The 22744-nt window shown below is 41.7% G+C and overlaps 1 protein-coding gene across 8 annotated transcripts in view; it reads left to right on the forward strand.

Moving 5' to 3' along the window:
• Positions 1-22744, forward strand: part of LOC129707784 (voltage-dependent calcium channel subunit alpha-2/delta-1) — a 492487-nt gene that overhangs the window by 162011 nt on the left and 307732 nt on the right. For all 8 annotated transcript variants that reach the window (XM_055653085.1, XM_055653086.1, XM_055653087.1 and 5 more), the window contains exon 4: positions 10557-10616. In XM_055653085.1, the coding sequence (XP_055509060.1) occupies positions 10557-10616 (60 nt within the window). The remainder of the gene's footprint in view (positions 1-10556; positions 10617-22744) is intronic.

A 22744-nucleotide genomic window follows, 5' to 3' on the forward strand; every position in this document is an offset into this window, starting at 1 on the left:
GGGATTGAACCTGGGTCTCTGGCGCTGTAAAGCAACAACTTCTACTGCTGTGTCACCATGCCGCCCAAAACTGTCTGTTCCTATCTGAGCCGTAATTAAAAGGGCAACTGGGGCCCACGTGAAAGCCAGATTCAGAGTACAGGCAAAACATAAAATTCCCTTCAATACTATCTATCATCCATTTTCTTATAGATTAGAGATTTGTTGTAGTATGTCTTGATTATAATCAGAACTGTATGCACCAGTGACTATAATGAGATGAGGGAGGGAGCAGTGGTTGCACTGAATAATGTGCAAGGGTATTTAAGATCTACGCATTGTAATATTTTTATAATGATTGCTGGTGGGACAGGGAGGATTAAAGATTACAATTATTGTGTTCATGCAACAACTTCCAGATGTCAGCATTCAGTGGTGCATGTAAAACATGGGATGTTGCCGCCAGTTTTATCCATTAGGAGTAACAGCCGACAGCCTTGCCATTATTAGTACAGCAAACATCAGGTCCCGACTGTGGAAGGGGCTGAGGAGTGGTTCAGCATGAGGCAGCAATTAACAATATAGTTTATCATGCTTATGCCATAGCAGAAGGTTTAATGTGCACTTGGCTGACTGCTCTGAACACACCTGGAGGTTGCCAACTGCCTCGAATGCCTGGGATCTCCTGGAGTTGCCGAGGTCTGTCAGCGGTGCCTGAAGAAACCTTGTAACTTTACAATAAAAATATGTTTTCATAAGATCATAAGAGATAGTTGCAGAATTAGGCCATTCGGCCCATCAATACTCCCTATCTCATTTTCCTAACCCCATTCTCCTGCTTTCTCCCTGTAACTGACACCCGTACAAGAACCTATCTATCTCTGACAAATATATCCACTGACTTTGCGTCCACAGCCTTCTGTGGCAAAGAATTCCACGGATTCACCACTCTCTGACTAAAGAAATTCCTCCTCATCTCCTTCCTAAAAGAACGTCCTTTAATTCTGAGGCTATGACGTCTGGTCCTAGACTCTCCCACTATTGGAAACAGCATCTCCACATCCACTCTATCCAAGCCTTTCACTATTCTGTACATTTCAATGAGGTCCCTCCTCATTCTTCTAAACTCCAGCGAGTACAGGCCCAGTGCGGTCAAACACTCATCCTATGTTAACCTACTCATCCCTGGGGTTTTGATTCAACTATTGGATTGTGTAATTTTTCTCATCATGGAAACATTGTATGAATAGCACACAGTGCAAGTAATCTTCTTGAAAATCAATAATTGTCTGAGAGAAGAATAACTTTGGTACTTTGGGCGGCACGGTGGCGCAGCGGTAGAGTTGCTGCCTTACAGCGAATGCAGCGCCGAAGACCCGGGTTTGATCCTCACTACGGGTGCTGGCTGTACAAAGTTTTATGTTCTCCCCATGACTTGCGTAGGTTTTCTCCAAGATCTTCGGTTGCCTCCCACGCTCCAATGACGTGCAGGTATGTAGGTTAATTGGCTTGGTAAATATAAAATTTGGCCTTAGTGGGTATAGGATAGTGTTAATGTGCGGGGATCACTGGTTGGCATGGACCCGGTAGGCCAAAAGGGCCTGTTTCCACACTGTATCTCTAAACTAAAAAAATTAAACCCACGCAATGTTCTGATATTCATTCTGTATCATGTAAGTTCAATGGAGATAAAAAATTGCCAACATTGTGAAGAAATGCAACCAGATGTGGATTAAGCACATTTTAAATTTGGAGGAAAAGTCATGCCTAATTTAGAGTAAATTGTTTAGTTTAATTACTTATTGTCACGTGTACCAAGGAACAATAAATAGCTTTTGTTTGCGTGCAACCTCGTCAAATGGAAAAACGTTACATGATTATAATCAAGTCGTCCACTGTGTAAAGATAAATGATGAAGGGAATGATGTTTAGTGCAAGATAAGGCACAGCAAAGTCTGATTAAAGATTGTTCAAATGTCTCCAATGAGGTAGATGGGAAGTTAGGACCACACTTTAACTGTTGAGAGGACCGTTCAGTTGCCTGGCAACAGTTGGGAAGAAACTGTCCCTGAATCTGGAGGTATGCATTTTCAAACTTATGTACCTTTTGCCTGATGGGTGAAGGGAGAAGAGGGTGTGATAGGGGTGAGATTGTTCCTTGATTATGCTGGTGGCCTTGCCTCAATGGGAGGGAGGTTCGTTTGCTTGATGTTCTGGGCCATGTCCAGAAAGCTCTGCAATTTGTTGCAGTCTTGGATGGAGCTCTTCCCAAACACCGTGAAGCATCCCAACAAAATGCTTTGTGCAGTGTATCTATAGAAGTTTGTGAGGATTGTTCGGGACATGTCAAATTTCCTAAACCTTCCATGAAAGTTGAGGTGTTGGTGTGCGTTCTTGGCCATTGCTTCAATGTGGCTTGTCCAAGACAAATTGCTGGTGATATTTATTCTTAGGAACTTGAAGCTTTCGACCATCTCTACTTCAACGCCATCTATGTGCGTCTAAAGCAGGATCTCGACCCAAAACGTCACCCATTTCTTCTCTCCAGAGATGCTGCCTGTCCCGCGAAGTTACTCCTGTATTTTGTGTCTACTCGTGTGTACCAGGGTGTATGTACTTAATTTCTTGAAGTCAATCATAATCTCCTTCGTTGAGCTGGCATTGAGGGAGAGGTTGTTATCTTGGCACCAGTTCATGAAGTTCTCAGTCTCCTTTCTGTACTGCATCTCGTTATTGTTTGATATCAAGCTCACTGTGGTGATGTCATCTGCGAACTTGTAAAACGAGTTGGATTCGTATTTGGCTGGAATCATGAGTGTATAAGGAGTATAGTACGGGGACTGAGAATGCATCCTTGTGGAGCACCAGTGTTGAGGATTGTCGTAGAGGATGATTTAAATGTCCAACGATATTATGATGATTGTGAGAAACAAATGGTCCACATCTGAGGACCAGGGATATGAGGCTAAGAGGTTGGGTGTCTTTGAGGTTTGGATGAGCGTCTTTGAGCATAAGGTCTCATACATTTATTCCAGCGATGAGGAACAGATTGTGTGAGGGGTTAACAAAAAAAGCTGGAGTAACTCAGCGGGTCAGGCAGCATCTCTGGAGAAAGTGAATAGGTCGAAACTCTTCTTCAAACCCTGAGGGAGGGGTGAGTGTGAGGGTTTCTGGGTGGAGCTAGTTCCGGACAGAGTTACAGCAGGCCTCATTGTATAACAGTAGATCCTGTGAGCATCAGTGGGATAAACTATCTCCCGTAACCGTGGATGTTGCGGACAGTGGATACGATCTTCCCCACCTGAGAAGATCCAGAGAAAAACTCGTAATTTTCCTTGCTGCGTTTTTGTAACTTCTCTTCTTGCGTACGGCACACACAGCCTAAAGTTTAAGGACAACTTGTTCTATTTGATCTTACTTGATTGTGCACCAGGTTGATTGCATTCGTCGAACAGGGCGGACCACGTGAAGGTTGCAATCTTCCACCCCGGTTTTGTATCTAATTCCAACAAATTTCCTAGTTGCTTCAATCCACTACAGTCCACAGCCAAGGACGCCCAAATGCTGTATTGGGTGTGACCTTTGTTTGTACATAATAGGAAGCTGAGCTCCAAGCCATCTTCAACGTGTTCACTGAAGCACATGAGAGGAAGGATCTAACATTCAACACTGCAGGACAAAGGGGTTTTGCCAACGCATCCACTGTGAAATGGAAGTTCACGGAGAAGCCCTGGAGACTGCACTTTACGTCTGATATCTCATGGGCTACTTCACAGCGAAGGTGGACATTGATGATGAAATTCACCAACCCCATAATGTGTTAAAATAGCATTTAGTCAAACGTGGGAGAGGGTGTTTGAAATCTGACACAAAACATGTGTTTCATGTCCCTTGCATGCTTCTCTATCCTAGATGTACAGTAGGTACCTCAAGTCATTGAAAAAATGCCACCAAATACCATCTCTGCAATATCTTCCAAGTTCATTGGAATTATGGCAAACACGTCATGCCCTGTCCCTGGATAGTATTCTTAGCATTGAGGCCTCCGTGGCACTCACTTTATTCCATTCCCATGTGCCTGTTCCATGCCAGAATCCCAAAGCAGGCACTTTATTCTAAACTCTGTTATGGGAAGAGATAAGCAAGGCAGGCTGAAGGAAAGATTCAAGATGTGCACACAGTAGTTGGAAAGAAATGGAATATCTGTACCGACTCTTGGGAATCTCTGACAAATGGCTACTCAAAATGGCGGAGAGTTCCGAATGGTATTGAGAACCTTGAGTCCATGGAGCACACGGAAGGCTTCCACTAGCCTCTGAACCAATGACCTGATCTCCTGTCAGTACCATCTGTCTCCTTTGTGGTTCCCGCACTGGCCTCATCAATCGCCTCAACCTACAAATCTGGATGCCATCCTTGAACTGAAGATGCTTGTTTAAGAAGAAGGTGAAATTATTTGAACTAAGTGAAAGAGGGAAATGAAAGTTATAATTAATTAATTAAATAACTATCAGAAATTGCAGGTTGTGCTAATAGGAGACCTGTCCATTCGCAGGCTGGTCCCTAGTGCCCAGTTCCAACCTGCCCTGGGACTCCTGCCTGACCTTGGCTGGGCTATTGGCACTAGACAGATATTAGTGGGGTACTGATTACTTGCCTCAAGTCTTCAGCCACACCCACCAAAACAACTTAGGTATCGATGTCACCAGTCACTTCTTGTAAGAAGATGCAGCAGTCCCAGGGAAGTCTTCCTTGTGTTCACCCCACACCATGCCCATGTCCAGGATTGAATATATTTTACAATTCTCCTGTAACACATTGTCATACTTTCTTTCAAGCAAAGGACGTTCTATGCAATGCAAGACTGTTGGCAACACTGTGGGCACCCTGGTAATTTACAAACATTCAGTCAATGAATGAATTCACTCTTGTGTCTTCCTCAGTTATGCACTCCATTGAAACCTTTTAATGATACACAAGAAGAAACCTGAAATAGTTCAATCAGCCCTTGATGATATTTGAGACAATCAATAACAGGAAATAGAAATATTTAATTTAAACTTAATTGGAATGGAATGCTCTTTAATGTTGTAAATGTCATGTGATCAACTCTTGAGGCAAGTGATACAAACCAGTGTTGCCAAGCGCAGCATAACTCAATGTTCCGTTATTTAACATCACTCATCTTGTTGGCTTGCCCTTATCGAATGGGGTTTGAGTGATTTTTAAATTGTTCAATATCTACATTTATGTTTTCTCTCCAGCATGATCTCTTGTTGATTCTCTAGCTCAAACACAAACAAACTAAGAATAGATTTCCTCCAGCCCTCTGCTGTTCTGCTGTAGATACCTATAGTCACCAAATAGGGCTGTGCATTTGGTTCCTTAGTTCCCTTCCGGAGTTGTTGTTCAAGGAAGTATCCCATGGAGAACATCAGTTTCAATTGTACTGAATTCTAAATGCATTTGTTCATCCAAAGTAAAATGGGATTGTGTTTACTTAAGATTAGATTTAATAAATTCCTTGTTTTTGCTATTAATGCCATTATCTTTTGGTCGAATCATGATTTAACTCAATGGGTCAGGCAGCATCTCTGGAGAACATGGACAGGCGATGTTTCAGGTCGGGACTCTTCTTCGGGCTCAAGAAGAATGGTCCCAACCTGAAACATTGCCTGTCTATGTTTTCCAGAGATGCTGCCAGACCTGTTGAGTTTCTCCACACTTTGTGAAATTTATTAAAGCTTTTGCGTAGACTATTTGCTGAATAGGTAGAAAGCAAGTTGTTCTGTGGCGACAAAATCTGTAAGGTATAGATGGGTTAAGACGGTGTGGACGATTATTGGGAAAAATGCGAGGTTATCTATTTTGTTCTCTTCATCTATTCTGAACATTTTATTTAAATGGCGACAACAAGAATGATGCAATATAGAGAGAATGGTGTGTCCTTGTGCATGAAAATCAATTCAGTGTGCAGGTACAATACATGACACAGATAAAGCAAATGGAATTTTATGCACTTTTGAGAGATGGAGTAGAATAGTACAAAAACCTTACTCTGACTGTACAGGCAAGTCTATAAACTAGTGTACTGCATACAAATTTTTTCAGAAATATATTCATCCAAGGCAGTTCAGAAATGATTCACAAATTGATCCCTTGATGAAAGGGTTATTTGAAAAAGAATGGCTGAGCAGATTGGGCCATACTCAAAGGAATGCAGTAAAGGATAGCACAATATATTAAAGCATTTCTGAATGTAAAGGGGGCGAGACGGGGTCCATGTCTAGAGGATGTTTCCTCTTCTGTGAGAATCTAGAATTAGTGGGTATTGATTCTCCATTTAATATGAAGGTCATAAGTAATGGAAGAAGAGTTAGGCCGTTCAACCCATCAAGTCTACTTCGCCATTCAATCATGGCTTATCTATCTCTCCCTCCTAACCCCGTTCTCCTGCCTTCTCCCCTTAACTCCTGACACCGGTACTAATCAAGAAAGAGTCTCAAAGAGCTATATGCAAATATTTGTGGAGGCTAAATTACTGAAAATAGTCCAGGCTGAGGAGAGATTTTGGGTCCTTTGGGGGGGGGAAGAAGGTTATGGCTTGCAGGCAAAGTGCATCTGAGGTCAACATCAGATGATCCTTGGTTTTATTAAATTGCTGAGCAGGCTGGAGGAGCAAAACAGCTCCCATTTTGTATGTCTCCTGCCTCTGAATCTGAATGTCTTTATTTTGAGTTTGAGTTGCACGTCTCAACACTCTGCGATTCATTGGTTTCAAAGCAAAGCTTCTCCTTACCGCGCTGGCATGTTTTACGTTCATTTTCCAGCAACACTGGTCGTATTACATTTTTCACGAACTGTGAGCATATTAGGGTTGTTTGTAATTCAGAGACCAGATTAATTCTGTAGGAAGGGAACTGCAGATGCATGTTTTATACTGAAGATAGACACAAAAAGCTGGAGTAACTCAGCGGGTCAGGCAGCGTCGAGTTACTCCAGGTTTTTGCGTCTACCAGATTAACTCTTGCAGTCTAACCAAACTCAGTATTCAGTATTTACTTTAATGTCATTTTCACTGAGTACTTACGTACACAGAGGAAACAAAAAATTGTTTCTCAATCAGTTCCCGTCAGTGCAGTTAATAAAAACAGAATAAATACATACAACTAAAATTAACTTGCCTAAAATAGACTAAAATTGAACTAAAAACAGACATTCAGACCGGACAGTGGCTTTGCTTTGACAGCTGTCAAAGTATGGGCGAGGTTAGATGTGTTGGTGTATGACGTATGGGGAGGGTACCAAGTAGCTTGTGTGGTTCTGCAGACTTCCATACAGATCTGACCTTCACACTAGTCATCCCGCGATCTTTGATTCAACCATGGAGTTATATTCTCCCTAAGAACGGAGGAATATAAGATTCACGGGAAGATAATTTTCATCTCTGGAAACACTGAGCATCTGGCGTTGGTTGTGGAATAGCATTTAACGGTGATTCTCATGCTGTGCATTTTGTCCCAAAATAATGTGAGGTTCTGGGCTTCGAAACATGACCCTTATTTCCATTCAGCGACTGAACTGCATCCCGACAAAAGATCAGAACAGCAGCTTTATTTATGGCACCAAAGTATTTATTTATATGACCCCCACTCCCCCGTTTCATGGGGCTTTCTGACTGACAGCCAATTAATGTCTGACTACAGGCCATTTTCATGCTGGGAATAGTCTGGTAAAGTGGAATTTCTATTAATAAGAGCCAATTATGACTGGCAGAGAACAAAGTTTTTCACCGCCTTGGCATAGACGGGGTATGAGCAGTGTTTCGGAGAGGCACAGCAGCAACAGCGATCTGACAGCTCAATATCCCCCTTGGGCTGCTGCTGATATATTGTGCAAGAATTGTAATAACAATAGCGATCAAAAATGATGAGAACAACATGATCGGAAATGCCAGCTAGGAGGATTAGAGCAAAATTGTTTTGTCGAATGAGTATGCTAATAGGATCATTTACATCTTTATTGAAATTACTTTGTGTGGGCTAACTTTAATCAAGCCATCTTATTTTGGAGCTGGACATGATAATTACTCCCCGAAAGATGACTTCCAAAATTAGATTTAAATACAATACAGCACAAAAATGTCAAGTGCTGATCCTGTGTGACGCATTTGCCTGGTTACCCTGTGGTGCAGGAAGCAGATTATTTTCTCTCCATTCTCTGGGCAGCAGTGATGTGTGTTCCTACAGTTGCCTGGATTACCAAACACAGGCTGAGTTAGCTTCCCCGTTGCGGAGGTAATGATTCACATCATTAGTTTGTACCTTGAATACTTTAACCATTATACTTTGTGAACACAACGTAGATTTTTGACATTAAATTCTTGCAGAAATTGTTTAGCTGATTTGAATGCATCCTTCACATTTTGTTTTCAAGCGCCGTCGATGATTTTGACTGGTTACTTTGACCCAAACTCAGAGTTTGAAAAACAAATGTCTTAATCTTGCCAGCTGTTTATTCCCTGTTGCCTCAAATTGTGTTCTTGCCCAACAACCAAACTCTATTGGTTCTGCGATCTTTCTATAAACTACTGACCACAGTTTTTGTTGCCAGGAACAACTTTTGTTTTCAAGCCAACAAAATGTCAAATTCTTGTTGCCAGATTAAATGTAAGCCCTGATCCCGTGGCTTAACTTATGTTGACTGAAGGATGGCTGCACATATTGAAGTCTTCCTGAGACTGAGAGCACTGAGGAAAGAAGGTTCTTGCTGGAAACAAGATTAAATGGTTGCTAAAAGCACCAACAACCAATGTACGAGAATGTGGCCAAGACTCAAGGCACTGAGCTGTATGGAGAGGTTCAGTCTAGGTCTTTATTCCTTGGAGCACAGGATGGTGAGGGGGTGATCTAAGAGGTGTATAAGCATGCAGTGGATAGATTAGGTAAATGCACAGACTCTTTTACCCAGGCTAAGGGAATCAAGAACCACAGGAGTGAAGAAGGGACTCGACCCGAAACGTCACCCATTCCTTCTCTCCACAGATGCTGGCTATCCCACTGAGTTACTCCAGCGTTTTGTGTCTACCTTAGATTTAAACCAGCATCTGCAGTTATTTCCTACACAAAAACCAAAGGGTTTATGGTGAGAAGGGAAAGATTTCATTGGAACCTGGGTGGGGGGTGGGGGGGACTGTTTCACTCAGAGGGTGGTAAGTACATGGAATGAATTGTCAGAGGAGGTAGTTGAGGCAGGTACTATCACAACATTTAGAAGACATTGAGAGAGTACAAAGGTAGGAAAGGCTAAGAGGGATATGGGCGAAAAGTAGGTAGGTGAGACTAGTGTAGATAGGACATCTTTGTTGGCATAGGCAGGATGGGATGAAGGGGTTGTTTCCACATTGTATGACTATGACTTTATAACAGTTTGCTTTTGTAAATGCATTCTGTATAGCATTTGCAGTAGAACGCGGTGAAATGCAATGTCGTTAACAATGCGGGCTTGGAGAGGGAGAACATTTGTAAGTTGTCTGCAAAACAGCCCCTATATCTGTTGACAATGAAGATGGTTGCAGAGGCAAATGATCTCCAAATTCAAAAAAATGTTGCATACTTTTCTATATTTAGTTATTTAGTTTTTTATTTAGTATATTACTGCCACATGTACCGAGGTACAGTGAAAAGCTTTTATTGGGGCAAATCAATAGCTACAGCATTTAAATATTAATTTGTATGAAATTCAGTCCTTTTTTTTCCTCCCTCAAAAATGCGTGGTACATAAAAATGAACGCCTTTCTCTCTTGTATTATTTTATTTCTAATCTTACTCGATGTGACTCCATGCCTTCCATGAAAGTAACATTTGCTGAATTTAATGCTGAGCTGCTGAACTGATGATAAAAGTGACACCAGTATTGATTTAAAGTTATGACAATATTATCAATCCTTATTAAGTGGAGGTGTTGCAGGATATTTGCTTCTTACTAATTTAGTAAGGCCTGTATACATTCCTTTCAATGGAAGCAGACATTTTCACAGATCTAAATTATTTAGATACTGCTGCAACTTCCCTACCTGTGGGATAGTACTTCTTCACCACCACTCTTTTGACTGCCTTCCACACATCCTTGCTTCAAAGGCAAAATACAGGGGGTGGTGGAAATCTGAAATGAAAACAAGAAAATGCTGAAAACATGAAATGGGTCAGGCAGCATCCGTGTGATCTGTTTTTATTTTATATCTTTTCTTCACTTTGTCACAATAATATTCCCTGGCCTGAAGGCTCCAATATAAACTATAGACATATTTACATTTACTGCTTTCTGCAAAATCAACATAGCAACCAAAATTGCGAAAAAAAAATACTTAAAAGCTGCATTGGCGAGGCAATTTATTATAAAAGGTTTTATTTGACATGTCATTTGTGATTATTGTATCAAAAACTGTAAGTACAACCAGCCACAGTTTTTTTTTGGGGGGGGTGACATTATAGTATCACAGAGTTGCCTGTAGGGGAAGACTGAAGTATATTCTGCAACAACCAGTTTAACAAAATGCCTTCTTCATCTGCTTACAGAGACTGGCAGACGCAGCAGAGAAATCTCAGCAAAAACACATGTGGAAAGAAGAGTTTGAGGTAAGGCTAAAGTCTCCCTTTTCCCCAGTGGCCCGTTGGGTGTGATGCAGCCTCTGTTTTGCTGGGAGGGTGGTTGGGATTCAGAATTGATGAGCAGAATGAATAGTGGTTGAAAACAAGTGTGTGGCTCTTTGTATCTTTTTGTCTTGAGAACTGTTTAAACCTTCTGAGCTATGACCATGTTGGAGTGACCTATTTAAAACAAAAAAATAACAAACTGTTTGGTACAACTTCTGCAAAGATTGATCCAAAATTGGTTATTAAATGCAGGATCCTTTTTCAAAATCAATCACCCAGCTACGTCTGGACAACCAAAAGCAATTGATTTATTGTTATAATTCTGTTCTGATGTTCGTCAAGGCAAGTCAAGTTTATTGTCATATGCACAAGTATAGTGATGTACAGGCACAATGAAAATACTTGCTTGCAATAACATCACTGGCACATAAACTCAAACATACAAAACCATAAAATTTACGAAAATGACACGTAAAATCCTGCAAGAAAGAATGTGCATAAAACAAGTCAGCAGTGCAAGCTACAATTGGAAAATAATCAAGTTCATGGTCGTGTAAGAGGTGGTATGTAATGTTCTATTATGGAGGTTCTTCACTTTTTAGTAACTAATTCTTATGTTTTCCTTTGACTTGGCCGTCCCTGCTCACCAGTAGAATCAAGGAACTGCAGTTACTGGTTTATAATAGAAGTTGGAGTAACTCGGTAGGTCAGGTAGCATCTTTGGAAAACATGGATAGGTGACATTTTGGGTTGGGACCCTTCTTCAGAGTCTGAAGAAGGGTCCAGACCCAAAGCATCACCTATCCATGTTTACCTGAGTTACTCCAGTACTTTGCGTCTTCACCAGTTATTTGTGTCCATTGTTCTCAACATAGGTAGATGTTATATCAGGTCTGCTAATGTGTTCCGGGGAGTTTTGGAGACTCCTCATACGTCTCGAAGTCCAGGCATTAGGGCCTGGGATTGGCTGTCTTCAGATTATTGCTATTCCTTTCACCTTACCTTCTTTTAAATGTCTGTAATGTTAACTCGGCGGTGAACTTAAACTCCGCAGACGAGAGGCTTGTTGGGTGTCCTGGAAGCTGTAAAGACTCATGGTGTGTCAGCAAGCTCCTGTTTAAGTGTGGTCACGGGCCATTGCAGTTTTCAGCATCTGATCGACAGTCTTTATATTTCCCCATTCTCTTTCTACAAAGAATATGCCTGGCAACCAATTTAAACTTTGATTTGATGGACTGGCTTCAGACCAAGAAATTGCTGTGGGGATTTGCAGCTCACTAAGGATGCAAGTAAACGAGTCCTCCTCTGAAATGTTGTACAATTAATATCAATGGATAATAGATGCTGATGGAATATTAAACATGCTGGAGACGCAGCCAGAAGAAAGTATGGCTGATGCTGCTTGGAGGACAATGCATTAGTTGCAAAACTTTAATCTGGATGAGAGGTCAAAATTATTTTGGAGTCTTGGAATCCCAGTCATCATGTCTACTTTCTTGAAGAACCATGGTGATGGTGTTGGTTGTTTTTAATGCTGGGAACTAACATTACAGTGCATAAAGTTGATGTGTGGAAACAACCAGTCGAAGATAAAGTTAGCTACATGATCAAGACATTATAAAGTTAATGTGTAGTAAATAGTTTATTGTCTGCAGTATCAATCCATTGAAAATAGAACATAGAACTGTACAGCACAGGAACAGGCCCTTTGGTTGACAATGTCCGCACTGAACATGATGCCAGGTTAAACTAACCTCCTCTACTTGTACATGATCCATATCCCTCTATTCCCTGTGTATCATTTGTGTCTATCTAAAAGCCTCTTAAACACCGCTATTGTATCTGTCTCCACCACCACCCCTTGAATCCGCCACTTTATGTCGAAAAAATACTTGCCCATGTCCTTAATAAGTTAAATTCCCATTAGTTTATAACTTCTATTAATTTAACACCCCGTAACCTATCTAATGTAATTTCACATAGAAATGATACCCAGTGCATCCGGTTCTAAATTAAATAACCAGTTAGGGTGGCACGGTGGCACAGTGGTAGAGCTACTGTCTTATAGCGCCAGAGACCCAGGTCCGATCCTGATGACGGGTGCTTGTCTGTACAGAGTTTGTATGTTCTTCCCGTGACCTGTGTGGGTTTTCTCCGAGATCTTTGGTTTCCTCCCACACTCTAAAGACGGACAGGTTTGTAGGTTAATTGGCTTGGTATAAATGTAAATGTAAAATTGTCCCTAGTGTATGTAGGGTGGTGTTAATGTGCGGGGATCATTGGTTGATGTGAACTTGGTGGGCCGAATGGCCTGTTTCCACGTTGTATCTCTAAACTAAACCAAAACAGTAAGAGAAGGAGAAACCTTCCTGATCATTTACAATGTCAACCATGGTGGAGTCCAAGATTCAGATGTTAAATTCAAGTATGAGGACTTTGCTGACACTTTCAGTCAGAAGTGATAAGAGTATCATCCATGTTGGTCACCTTTTGAAGTTCACACTTTCACAGAAGCCTGGAGTTCAGCCAAATCAATTCATTCCACTCGATACTGATCAATATCTCAGTGCACAAGGTGGCACGTTATCTATGTTATCTCACAACAAACATTGATGTTTCAGAATTGCTCACACCTCTACTCAAGTACAGAAGTAGAAGTGAAGCTTTAACAATAACTGAAGGAACTGTAAACTACTTAATTCACACAAACCAACCACCCTTTTATTGAATCTATTTATACCTCATGCTGCCTTGACAAAGCTAGCAGCATAATCAAGGATGAATCGCAGCCTTCCCTCTCCCATCAGGCAAAAGATATGGAAGTGTAAAAATCACACCACCAGATTCAGGGACAGATTCTTCCTAGCTATCATCAGGCAACTGAATCATCCTACATGACCAGAGAGCCGTGCTGAACTACTATCCAGTCTGAAGAAGGGTCTCGACCTCAAACATCACTCATTCCTCCTCTCCAGAGATGCTGCCTGTCCTGCTGAGTTATTCCAGCATTTTGTGTCTACCTCTCTATCTACCTCTTTGATGACCCTTGGACTATCCTTGATCGAACTTTGCTGGCATTACCTTGCATTAAACGTTATTCCCTTATCATTAATCTATACCTTGTAAATGGATCGACTGTAATCATGCACTGTCTTTCTGCTGACTGGCTAGCACGCACCAACAGCTTTGCACTGCACCTCGGTTCACGTAACAGTAAACTAAATTAAACTAAAAACTTTTCCCCCATCACCTAACTCTAGGTTGGATTTCTAGCACTCTCTTTGTGTGGTGATTTTCTTTTCATATTTCATCTGCACCATTTATGCTGACACCCGTGACAAACTCAACCTTGTCGATCTCCACTCAGTCTGCGAGTGGTATTTGGGCCTCTTAGGTGAAGCTACTTCCAACAGAATGCTGTTATCTTTCCAATTTACATTATTTTAATCGATACTTAGGATATGGGTGCTGAAATCGTGTTTAACTGGTGCAGGTTGGAATTGGGACCCTGCCTATATTTCTTGTTTTCATACTGTTGCTGTGCATATTGGATTGACGTCCAGCCAGTTTAAATGATAGCTCCTGGAAAATATTTACTGCTTATGTGGAAAACAGGAGCTTAAGAATCACCATTGGTGGAGTTTTAAGGAAGAGCAAAATGCTGGTCACGTTTCCCACATGGGGGAATGTGTGTACGATGAAAAGACCTGAAGCATCTTGTGCTTAGGATGGGTTCTGATCAGTGTGTTTGTTGAGCAAAACCCCTTTGTGGTTTGATGCAGGAAAACAAGACTCAAGTTGACTCGGTACATCTTTATTACTTGTCTAACTGTCGATCATGCTGAAGTGTTGCATTGGCTGATCTGATGCAATTATTTACAGTGTATTTTTAATAGAAGATAATTTAAATTCTGGCCATCATAGAATTAATCAGTTTAACAACAATCCCATTTGACCCTTTGTTATTTACGATGTGCTATATTTGTTTTCCATGTGCAATTGCCCAGTTTTCCAATTCACATTGTACATTCAAGGAAGGAAAAGGAATGATTAATGCAAACGAATAGCCAGTGGCTCCTAAATTACATAAACCATTACCTCCTAGACCTGAGCCAACATCTGAGCATAGGATGGATTTATTAAATATATAAAGCTTCAAATTGTGCTCTTCCCACGTGTTCAGCTCTTGGATGTGGTTCAGTATACTTCGAATTTGTAAACAAAATATTTAAATGCTCAAAATTTGAAATTAAAACAGATTATTTGCCTATTTCGCTGTGCACAGATGTTTTCTGACCTGCTGGGAATTTACAGTGCTGTCTGCTTTTATTATAGCTAGAATGTATAAAACAGTAGACCAATAGACCAATCAGCTGGCAATGTCCATGTTGAACATGATGCCCGGCTAAACTAATCTCCTCTGCTTGAACTTGATCCATATCCCTCCTTTCCCCGATAGCCATATGCCTATCTAAAAGACTCTAAAACACAACTATTGTATCTGCCTCCACCACCAAGGCATTGATGGATATGGAATTAAGGCAGGCAAATGGGATTAGTATAGATAGTATAATGGTCAGCATAGACATGGTGGGTTTCTAGGCTCCACAACTCTAATTTATTTGTAGTGGGACTGTGCAGGTGGGACCAGCGTACATGAGGCATCTTGGTCGGCATGGATCAGTTGGACTGCAGCAGGGGCGGAGAGCCAGAGGGAACACGTCCCCCCCATGTTTTGAGAGGTGGGGGACATCCCCCCAAGTTTTTGTGATCCCGATTTTAAAATCTCCACTTTCCGTGAGGCAGTGGGGGTGGGACTGATGATCGAGGGCGCGGTGATTGGAGGACGGAGACGTGGCACAGACCTGTGCCTCATCCGCAGCCAGAATCGATCCCGGCCGGCTCTCCGGCGCTGTCGTGAGTGCCCCCCCCCCCCCCCCACAGGTGGCCAGAGATGTCCCCCAGGCCCACAGCCAGCGCAGAGAAGCAGCGCTAAACCCAGCTCACTCTGCCTGTCCCGCCAGATTAACCTTCCTGGGCTTGCGGGAAATATGGCCAGCGCGGAGAAGCAGCGCTGGTGTCCCGTCAGTCCAGACAGGGCTGTATTTAACGCGGCGAGACAGGCACAGTTGAGCTGCATTTAACGCTGGATTGAGCCTCCGAAGCCTCTCGCGCGCGCACGTGTGTGTGTGTGTGCGCATGCGCGCGTGGCCGCCAAAAAATTGTGTCCCCCGTCCCCTCCATGTTTTGATAGCGAATTCCGCTCTCGGACTGCAGGGTCTCTTTCCATGTTGTATGACTTTGACTCCATGACGTTGTTGTGCTGCGGTTTCTTTTGATTTCTTACAATCTTTAACAACCTAACTTTCAGAAACAAGTCTTAGTACAGGAATCAAATTTTAAGTTGCTGGTTCACAAATCATCGACACTTCCTTATGTCTCCTTTTGCAGAATTGCCCATAAACTCCATTAAAAGCTGTTTAGAAACTGGAAAGGAAATTAAACCACGAGCACCGCTGTCCATTCCAATATTCTGCTTTATCCGTTATCCGCAAAAACACGTTTGTTCTGGGAAAGGAAGTAATAGAAAGAAGTTAAAGCATTTTAACTGAGATTCTCGGTGGCACAGCAGTAGAGTTGCTGCCTTACAGCGCTTGCAGCACCCGAGACCTGAGTTCAATGCTGATCATGGGTGCTGTCTGTATGGAGATTGTACATTCTCCCCATGACCACGTGGGTTTCGGGTGGGCGGCGCGACTCACGTCGCAGCGGCCGCTGCTGTCCGTCTGTCTTTTTATTATTTTTTGTCTCGTTTGAATGTAGTTTTTTTTTTTAACTGAGTATGTGTGTGGGGGAGGGGGGTGGGGAAACTTTTAAAATCTTTTCCCTGTAAGGAGAACCCGACCTTTTCTCTGTTGGGTCTCCGTTGTCGTTGGGGCCGAGCACCGTGGAGCGGCCTCCAACCGGAACGACCTGGGGCTCCAGTCGCGGAGCTGCGGACCTACTTACCATCGTGGAGCTGGCCGAGTTCGGAGCGGGTGGAGCTGTGGTGGCGCGCTGCTGCGACCCGACTCAGAAGATTCGGAGGCTCCAACGGCAGGTCTGGTGGACGGTAACACCCGGAGCCCGCGGGTCCCTGCTGGGAGACCGCTTTTCGGGGCTTCCGCAACGGCGACTTCTCCCGCCCGAGTTGCGGGGTTGAAGAGTACCTGGAGCAGGGCCTTACATCGCCCGGCGCGGCTTTGAATGGCTGCGGGACTTGCTAGCGCCCGCCTGGGGGGCTCCAACACCAAGACCCGGAGCGTGGCCTTGCATCACCCGGCGCGGCTTTAATGGCCGCGGGACACTTACCATTGCCCGCCGGGTGCTTTGACTCTGACATCGGGAGGAGAATGGGGAGTGCAGGGGAGAGATAAGACTTTGCCTTCCATCACAGTGAGGAGGAGATTCACTGTGATGAATGTTTGTGTAAATTGTGTTGTGTCTTGGTTCTTTTCCTTGTGTGTATGACTGCAGAAACCAAATTTCGTTTGAACCTCAATGAGGTTCAAATGACAACAAATAAATTGTATTGTATTGTTTTTCCGAGATCTTTGGTTATCTCCCACATGTCCAAAGACCAATAGTGTTAAAAGTGCGGGGATCGCTGGACGGTTCGAACTCGGTGGGTCGAAGGGCCTATTTCTGTGCTGTATTTCTAAACTAAATTACATTAAATTTAAATCATCTGCTTCCACATATCTCACTGCAGCATCGGTTGATATCAGCCATTTGCCTCAGCTGACGTGAAGGCCTATTTACTGGGGTAGAACCAGCATCTGGTATTTGTGCTTTTTCAAGCAGAAGTGATGATTTAATTACTGCAAGCTATTTACATTCTCCAGAGTTTAATCATTGAGATAGTTCTTTGTGGATGCTTTATCAGTCCCAAAGTGTGCACTGTCTAAATGGCATGTTATTTGAACTGGTTTCACAATTTCTTTCTTTATGGGCAACATCACATGTAGTTTAATAAGACTGGAATTGAACAGAATTGAAATAGAACATAAAAACAAAGAACTGCAGATGCTGGCTCACAAAAAGCATACAAAGTGCTGGAGTAACTCAGTTGGTCAGACAACATTTGGAGAAAGACACAAAATCAGGAAGCAGGAAGGGAGGAGGGGCAGGGCAAAGTCTGGTACGTTATTGGTGTATACAGGTTGGGGGGAGGGGCAGATTGTCTACCTTTGATTTTCCTGCTGAAACTTCAAGACACAAGGTTCAGCACTGCTCTCTGGTTGTGGTAGTGCGAGTTTAGTCCATGCACTGCAAGTTTAAAGCGAAACACAAAGTGCTGGAGTATCTCAACATGCCAGGCAGCATCTGTGGAGGGAATGGGCAGGCAACATATTGGGTTGGGACATTTCTACAGGCTAGTCTACTCTGAGTTTAATGTATGTTTTATTTTTAAAATGCAGCCTTTATAGGCCTCAGATTTCCAACTAAACCTGTCCTCTCTTATTATCTTCAATAAAGTTCATGGCGAATGCATGTAATGAATATTAAATTTAATTTGATCCGTGGTTAAAGGCTCAGTGTCTGTAATAAATAAGCAGTTGATTGAGTCAAAGGCTCTTTTTTTTAATCAGCGATACTTGTTGACCTATGGATTTTAATTTATTGAGCCTTAAGGCAGTCCTTTGCGGTCTTTACTTTATTGCTGACTTCATTAGCCAGAATAGTTCTTTGTCTTCTGCCGGTATCTTGACATTCATATTCATTGTCTGGAAGCTGTTGCAGGAGAGCAAGACACAAGGTTCGAAGTAAGAAATCAACTGATGGCTTTTAGGAGACTGAATGCAATTCTTTTAGAGAAACAGAATAGTATTTTAGATCGGAGTATTCTCATCTGTCAATTCTTCTTTAAAGATCAACAAAAGGAATGGGTGTTTCTTGTGTCATTGGCGTGATCTCTCCACAGATGAGTGTGTTTATCAGTGGAAATTTTTACCAAAATACTTTTCATGTGTTTAACGGCAGTGATCTTAAGGCAAATTATCTTGCAATGAAATGTTCAGAAGTGACCAGCTGTCCTGAAGTTGGTACGTGAAAGAATACGCTGACCCGAAACGTCATCTGTCCATGTTATCCAGAGATGTTGCCTGACCCGCTGAGTTACTCCAGCACTTTGTGCCTTTCTTTACATGAACGAATGCTGCGAGGAAAGGCTAAGTCAACCTTTTAAAGCCCTTATCAACTTGCTGGCTGTGTGAGCACTATGATTAACATTTTATAATCCCTTGCCAAGATCCAATGTGACATCTCACCAGTGACCAACCTGTCTCTGCCAATTAGGAACATGAAAACTTAGGGGTTGCTAAATTGCTGGTCATATGATACAGGTTGGGAGAATGCGACAGTAATGGAAACTTTGAACCATAGGTCCAAAATCAGCCAGGCATTCTACATTTACAATATTCCACATATATCAAATAACACGTATTCAATACTCTACTGTCGTATTTAGTGAAATATATCCACTAAGCCATATTTTTTAGTAACAACATGGCATTTTGCATAATTGCATGTAATCATTCAATCCCTCAAAGCACTCAATCATTTTGATTGCACTTCTGGGCTCTCTCAAAGAATGTCATCTTTTTTTCTATATTTCTTGGTGTGGTTGCACCAGCGATTACTAAAGTGATAGGATTTCCATAGTAAATTTGGCTAGGTATCTCCTTTAATACATTCCAACATCTGATTTTCCTTATTTCACTGTTCACTGTTACTGGTCAATGTCGACCAGTAGCCCAAGACAACTAACTTTCCATCGCTACTATATTCCTTCCTTTCACCATTTCACAACAATGCATTTCAACCGTCATCTACTTAAATCCCAAGAAATTTCTCACCCTCCTGTGGCTTAATTTATTCAGGCTTTTCAATTTTCAGCCTTCATCAAGTTTTTAGTATCATTTAGAAGTTCAGTGATGGTGCATGTATTGTAATTCCAAGATCACATACAAAACAAACAATTCTAAAACCCTGTGGGGGCACTGATTACCCCTGTTGTGAGGGCACTTTAAGACCCATTTGTGGGTCTTCGCAATGTTATCCTATAATTGTCAATGTCCTTGAGTGAATGAGTGCAGGAAATCAGAATGGCTTCACACACAGAACTGCACGGGATATGATTGCAGATTTGTGAGTGTTGTTTTTACTCGGTGTTTGAATACATTGAATAGTCTAATTATGATAGAAACTATTGACACTGGATCTCCTTTCCTCTGGCTCATTTGAACTAGAAAGCAATGAATTTCAGCTATGTGCCAACTTTTAAACTTTTTGATGCCAATTGTATCAAACGTCGTATAGAAGTCCAATGCACTAATTTCCATATCTCTATCAAACTTGTTTATGAAGAAAAAAACTCAAGTGTGCTAGCTAATACCATCCATTTATGGGTCTATCTTGGCTGCCTATCTATCTTTGGACTTCTATTTGGATGCTATGCACTTATTTTTCATGAAAGTATCCATAACTCCCTCCACAATGGATATTGTGCTTGCTGTCTGCAGTTACCAGGGCCACTTCAACAAAATAAATAGAAGCATAATGTAACTTTTTGAAGTACATGAGCATGTTTCTGATATTCCAAAGTGTTTTGGAAATCTTGTCAATTTCCTGCACTTCCCTCTTCTAATTCCTGAACAAGTCTTATATGTACCTTACCTGGCTCTTGAGAATTAGCTTCAAGTTTGCACAGCAGTTTGGCTATTCCACTGGAAGTATAGCAGTGACATTAGAAACTAATTATTTACTTTTCATCTTCCAGATCAGGTGCGTTGTTCACCTCATCCTTGATAAAATCACAGGCAAAAAGACTTTTAGGCATTTAGCAACCTTCAATTGAATCTGGTAGTTTATTCGTAAAGAAAAACATTGTTTGATTTTCAACAAATTCTCCAAGGATGTGGGTAAGATCGGTTCTTTTCAGCTTTAAAGTTTTTTTTGTTTTTAAGATAGTTATATTTTTTGTTCTTAGAAAGCCTAGGGTTTAGCTTTGATCCACACTGTCAGAAACCTAAGATCTGTTTTTCTCTCTCTTGGCTGGAGGTAACCCAAAGTTTCTGAGACCAGAGAGACAAACAACAAACTTTTTCCAAAGTTTTATTTATGTTCCAACAATACTGAATTTCTAAATCCATTTTCTCATGGATCATGCCACCAGCCTATCTTCTCAAAACCAGGAAATAATAATATCTTATATAATAAGAAGCGTTGCTTCATAACTAAAACACACCACCAAAACACGTCTATAGGCTATGAATCACTACTAAATAAAATGTTACCCCTACTTCATATACAAGAGCTTCCTATCAAAGTGTGGCCATCATTTCTTCTTTAAAAATCCCTACTCTCCTGATCCTTTCTGGTGTAATTAACACACGATTAGCGCATTAGTCTAATCAAGAATTTGAAATGTGACATTTGTTTAATCAGAATAACCCCTGAACATTTTGCTTTCACAGTTTGGGTTTTGACAGAATTTGTCTTCATTCATCTAACAACCTCTCAGAATTGTATTTCATTTCGGATTTGATTGCTTTGTGATGGTTGGTTAGAGATGATAATTTTAACACATGGAATGTTAGTAACATTCCTCGTACTTGTACCAATTAAACATGATTCATTTGCTATTTTCAATGATTAGTATGCAATTTGTACTGGTCATTTTCAATAGATTCAGAAATATTATTCACTCAATTAATTATTGTAGCTATTTTGGCTTGCATGGAATAGTTTGCCAAACCTTGTCTTTCCTATTTCCAATTAACCGCGATCCCTGCTTTGTCTAGTAAAAAATTGTAAGGATTACTAGTCCTCTGAATGAAACAGACAGCTACTCCGTTAATAGGATTTTAACTCTGAAGTCATGTGCAGTAATATTTTTTAGTGGCAGATTGAAAGATCCTAGCAGAGTTTTCCATTGACAGTAGCTTTTCAGATGTGCAATTGAACATTTTTATTTCCTGAATTTTACTAGCGTAAGAATAAATGGAAGAAAATTACAGCAGTTGCTGAATGGCCTCCAAACTCAAACAAATAATCAGCATGAGTAAGAATGAGGAAACTTGATTTTCCCCAATGAGTCTTTTTCCTTCTGCCTTTCAGTGGTTAAATTAATCATATACACAGTTTATTACTAGAAAAATAAATGCAAGACTTATCCCTTTCCATGTATCCCAAAACGTCATTCCTTCTCTCCAGAGATGCTGCCTGTCCCGCTGATTTACTCCAGCATTTTGTGTCTACCTTTAATTGTAATCATTTATTGTTTTTCCGCTGACTGGTTAGCACACAACAAAAGCTTTTCACTGTACCTCGCACACGTGGCAATAAACTAAACTAAACAAAACCTCTGTATAAATGTATTGATGAAGGGAAAAATATCACGTTTAGCTCAATACCTCATGCCTTGCATCTCCTGTGCTATTTGAGTAAACATTTCACGGAAAATAAAAGGGATTTCCAAAATTGAAAAGAATGCAATGAGTTTCACCAGTCCATGAATAATATTGCGAAAGGTTAAAAAGTGAGAGCTCTCTGAACATGAGCTGAGACTGTGGAAAGTTGATCAGTCGTCATTTTTGTCCCAAGTTCTGTCCCTTGCCTGCACTGAGTCTCCACATCTTTGTTAAATTCAGCACTGTGAATGATGCAGTTGGCCCCCTGTGTCCTGGGAGAATGGAAAGCTGAAATTGGCCAGCATATTATCAGCACTGAAGAGTACACTTTGGATTTTTCTATGACCGAGACAACAAAACCCCAGCCATTAAAGTTGCTCCACCCCCGAATGAACAACCTCTCAGCCTCTCCACCTCTGCTGTACAAGATGCACTGAGCAAGGTGAATGAGCGCAAAGCTGCCGGCCCCGATGGCATCCCTGGCCGGGTGCTTCGGGCATGTGCTGGACAACTATCCCCAGTCCTCGCCGACATTTTCAATCTCTCACTGGCCCAGGGTGTTGTCCCCACTTGCCTCAAGACATCAACCATCGTGCCAGTGCCCAAACAGTCAGCCACAGGGAGTCTCAACGATTTCCGCCCAGTGGCACTCACCCC

Source organism: Leucoraja erinacea, chromosome 22, assembly GCF_028641065.1.
Source record: "Leucoraja erinacea ecotype New England chromosome 22, Leri_hhj_1, whole genome shotgun sequence".
NCBI classification, from domain to species: domain Eukaryota; kingdom Metazoa; phylum Chordata; class Chondrichthyes; order Rajiformes; family Rajidae; genus Leucoraja; species Leucoraja erinaceus.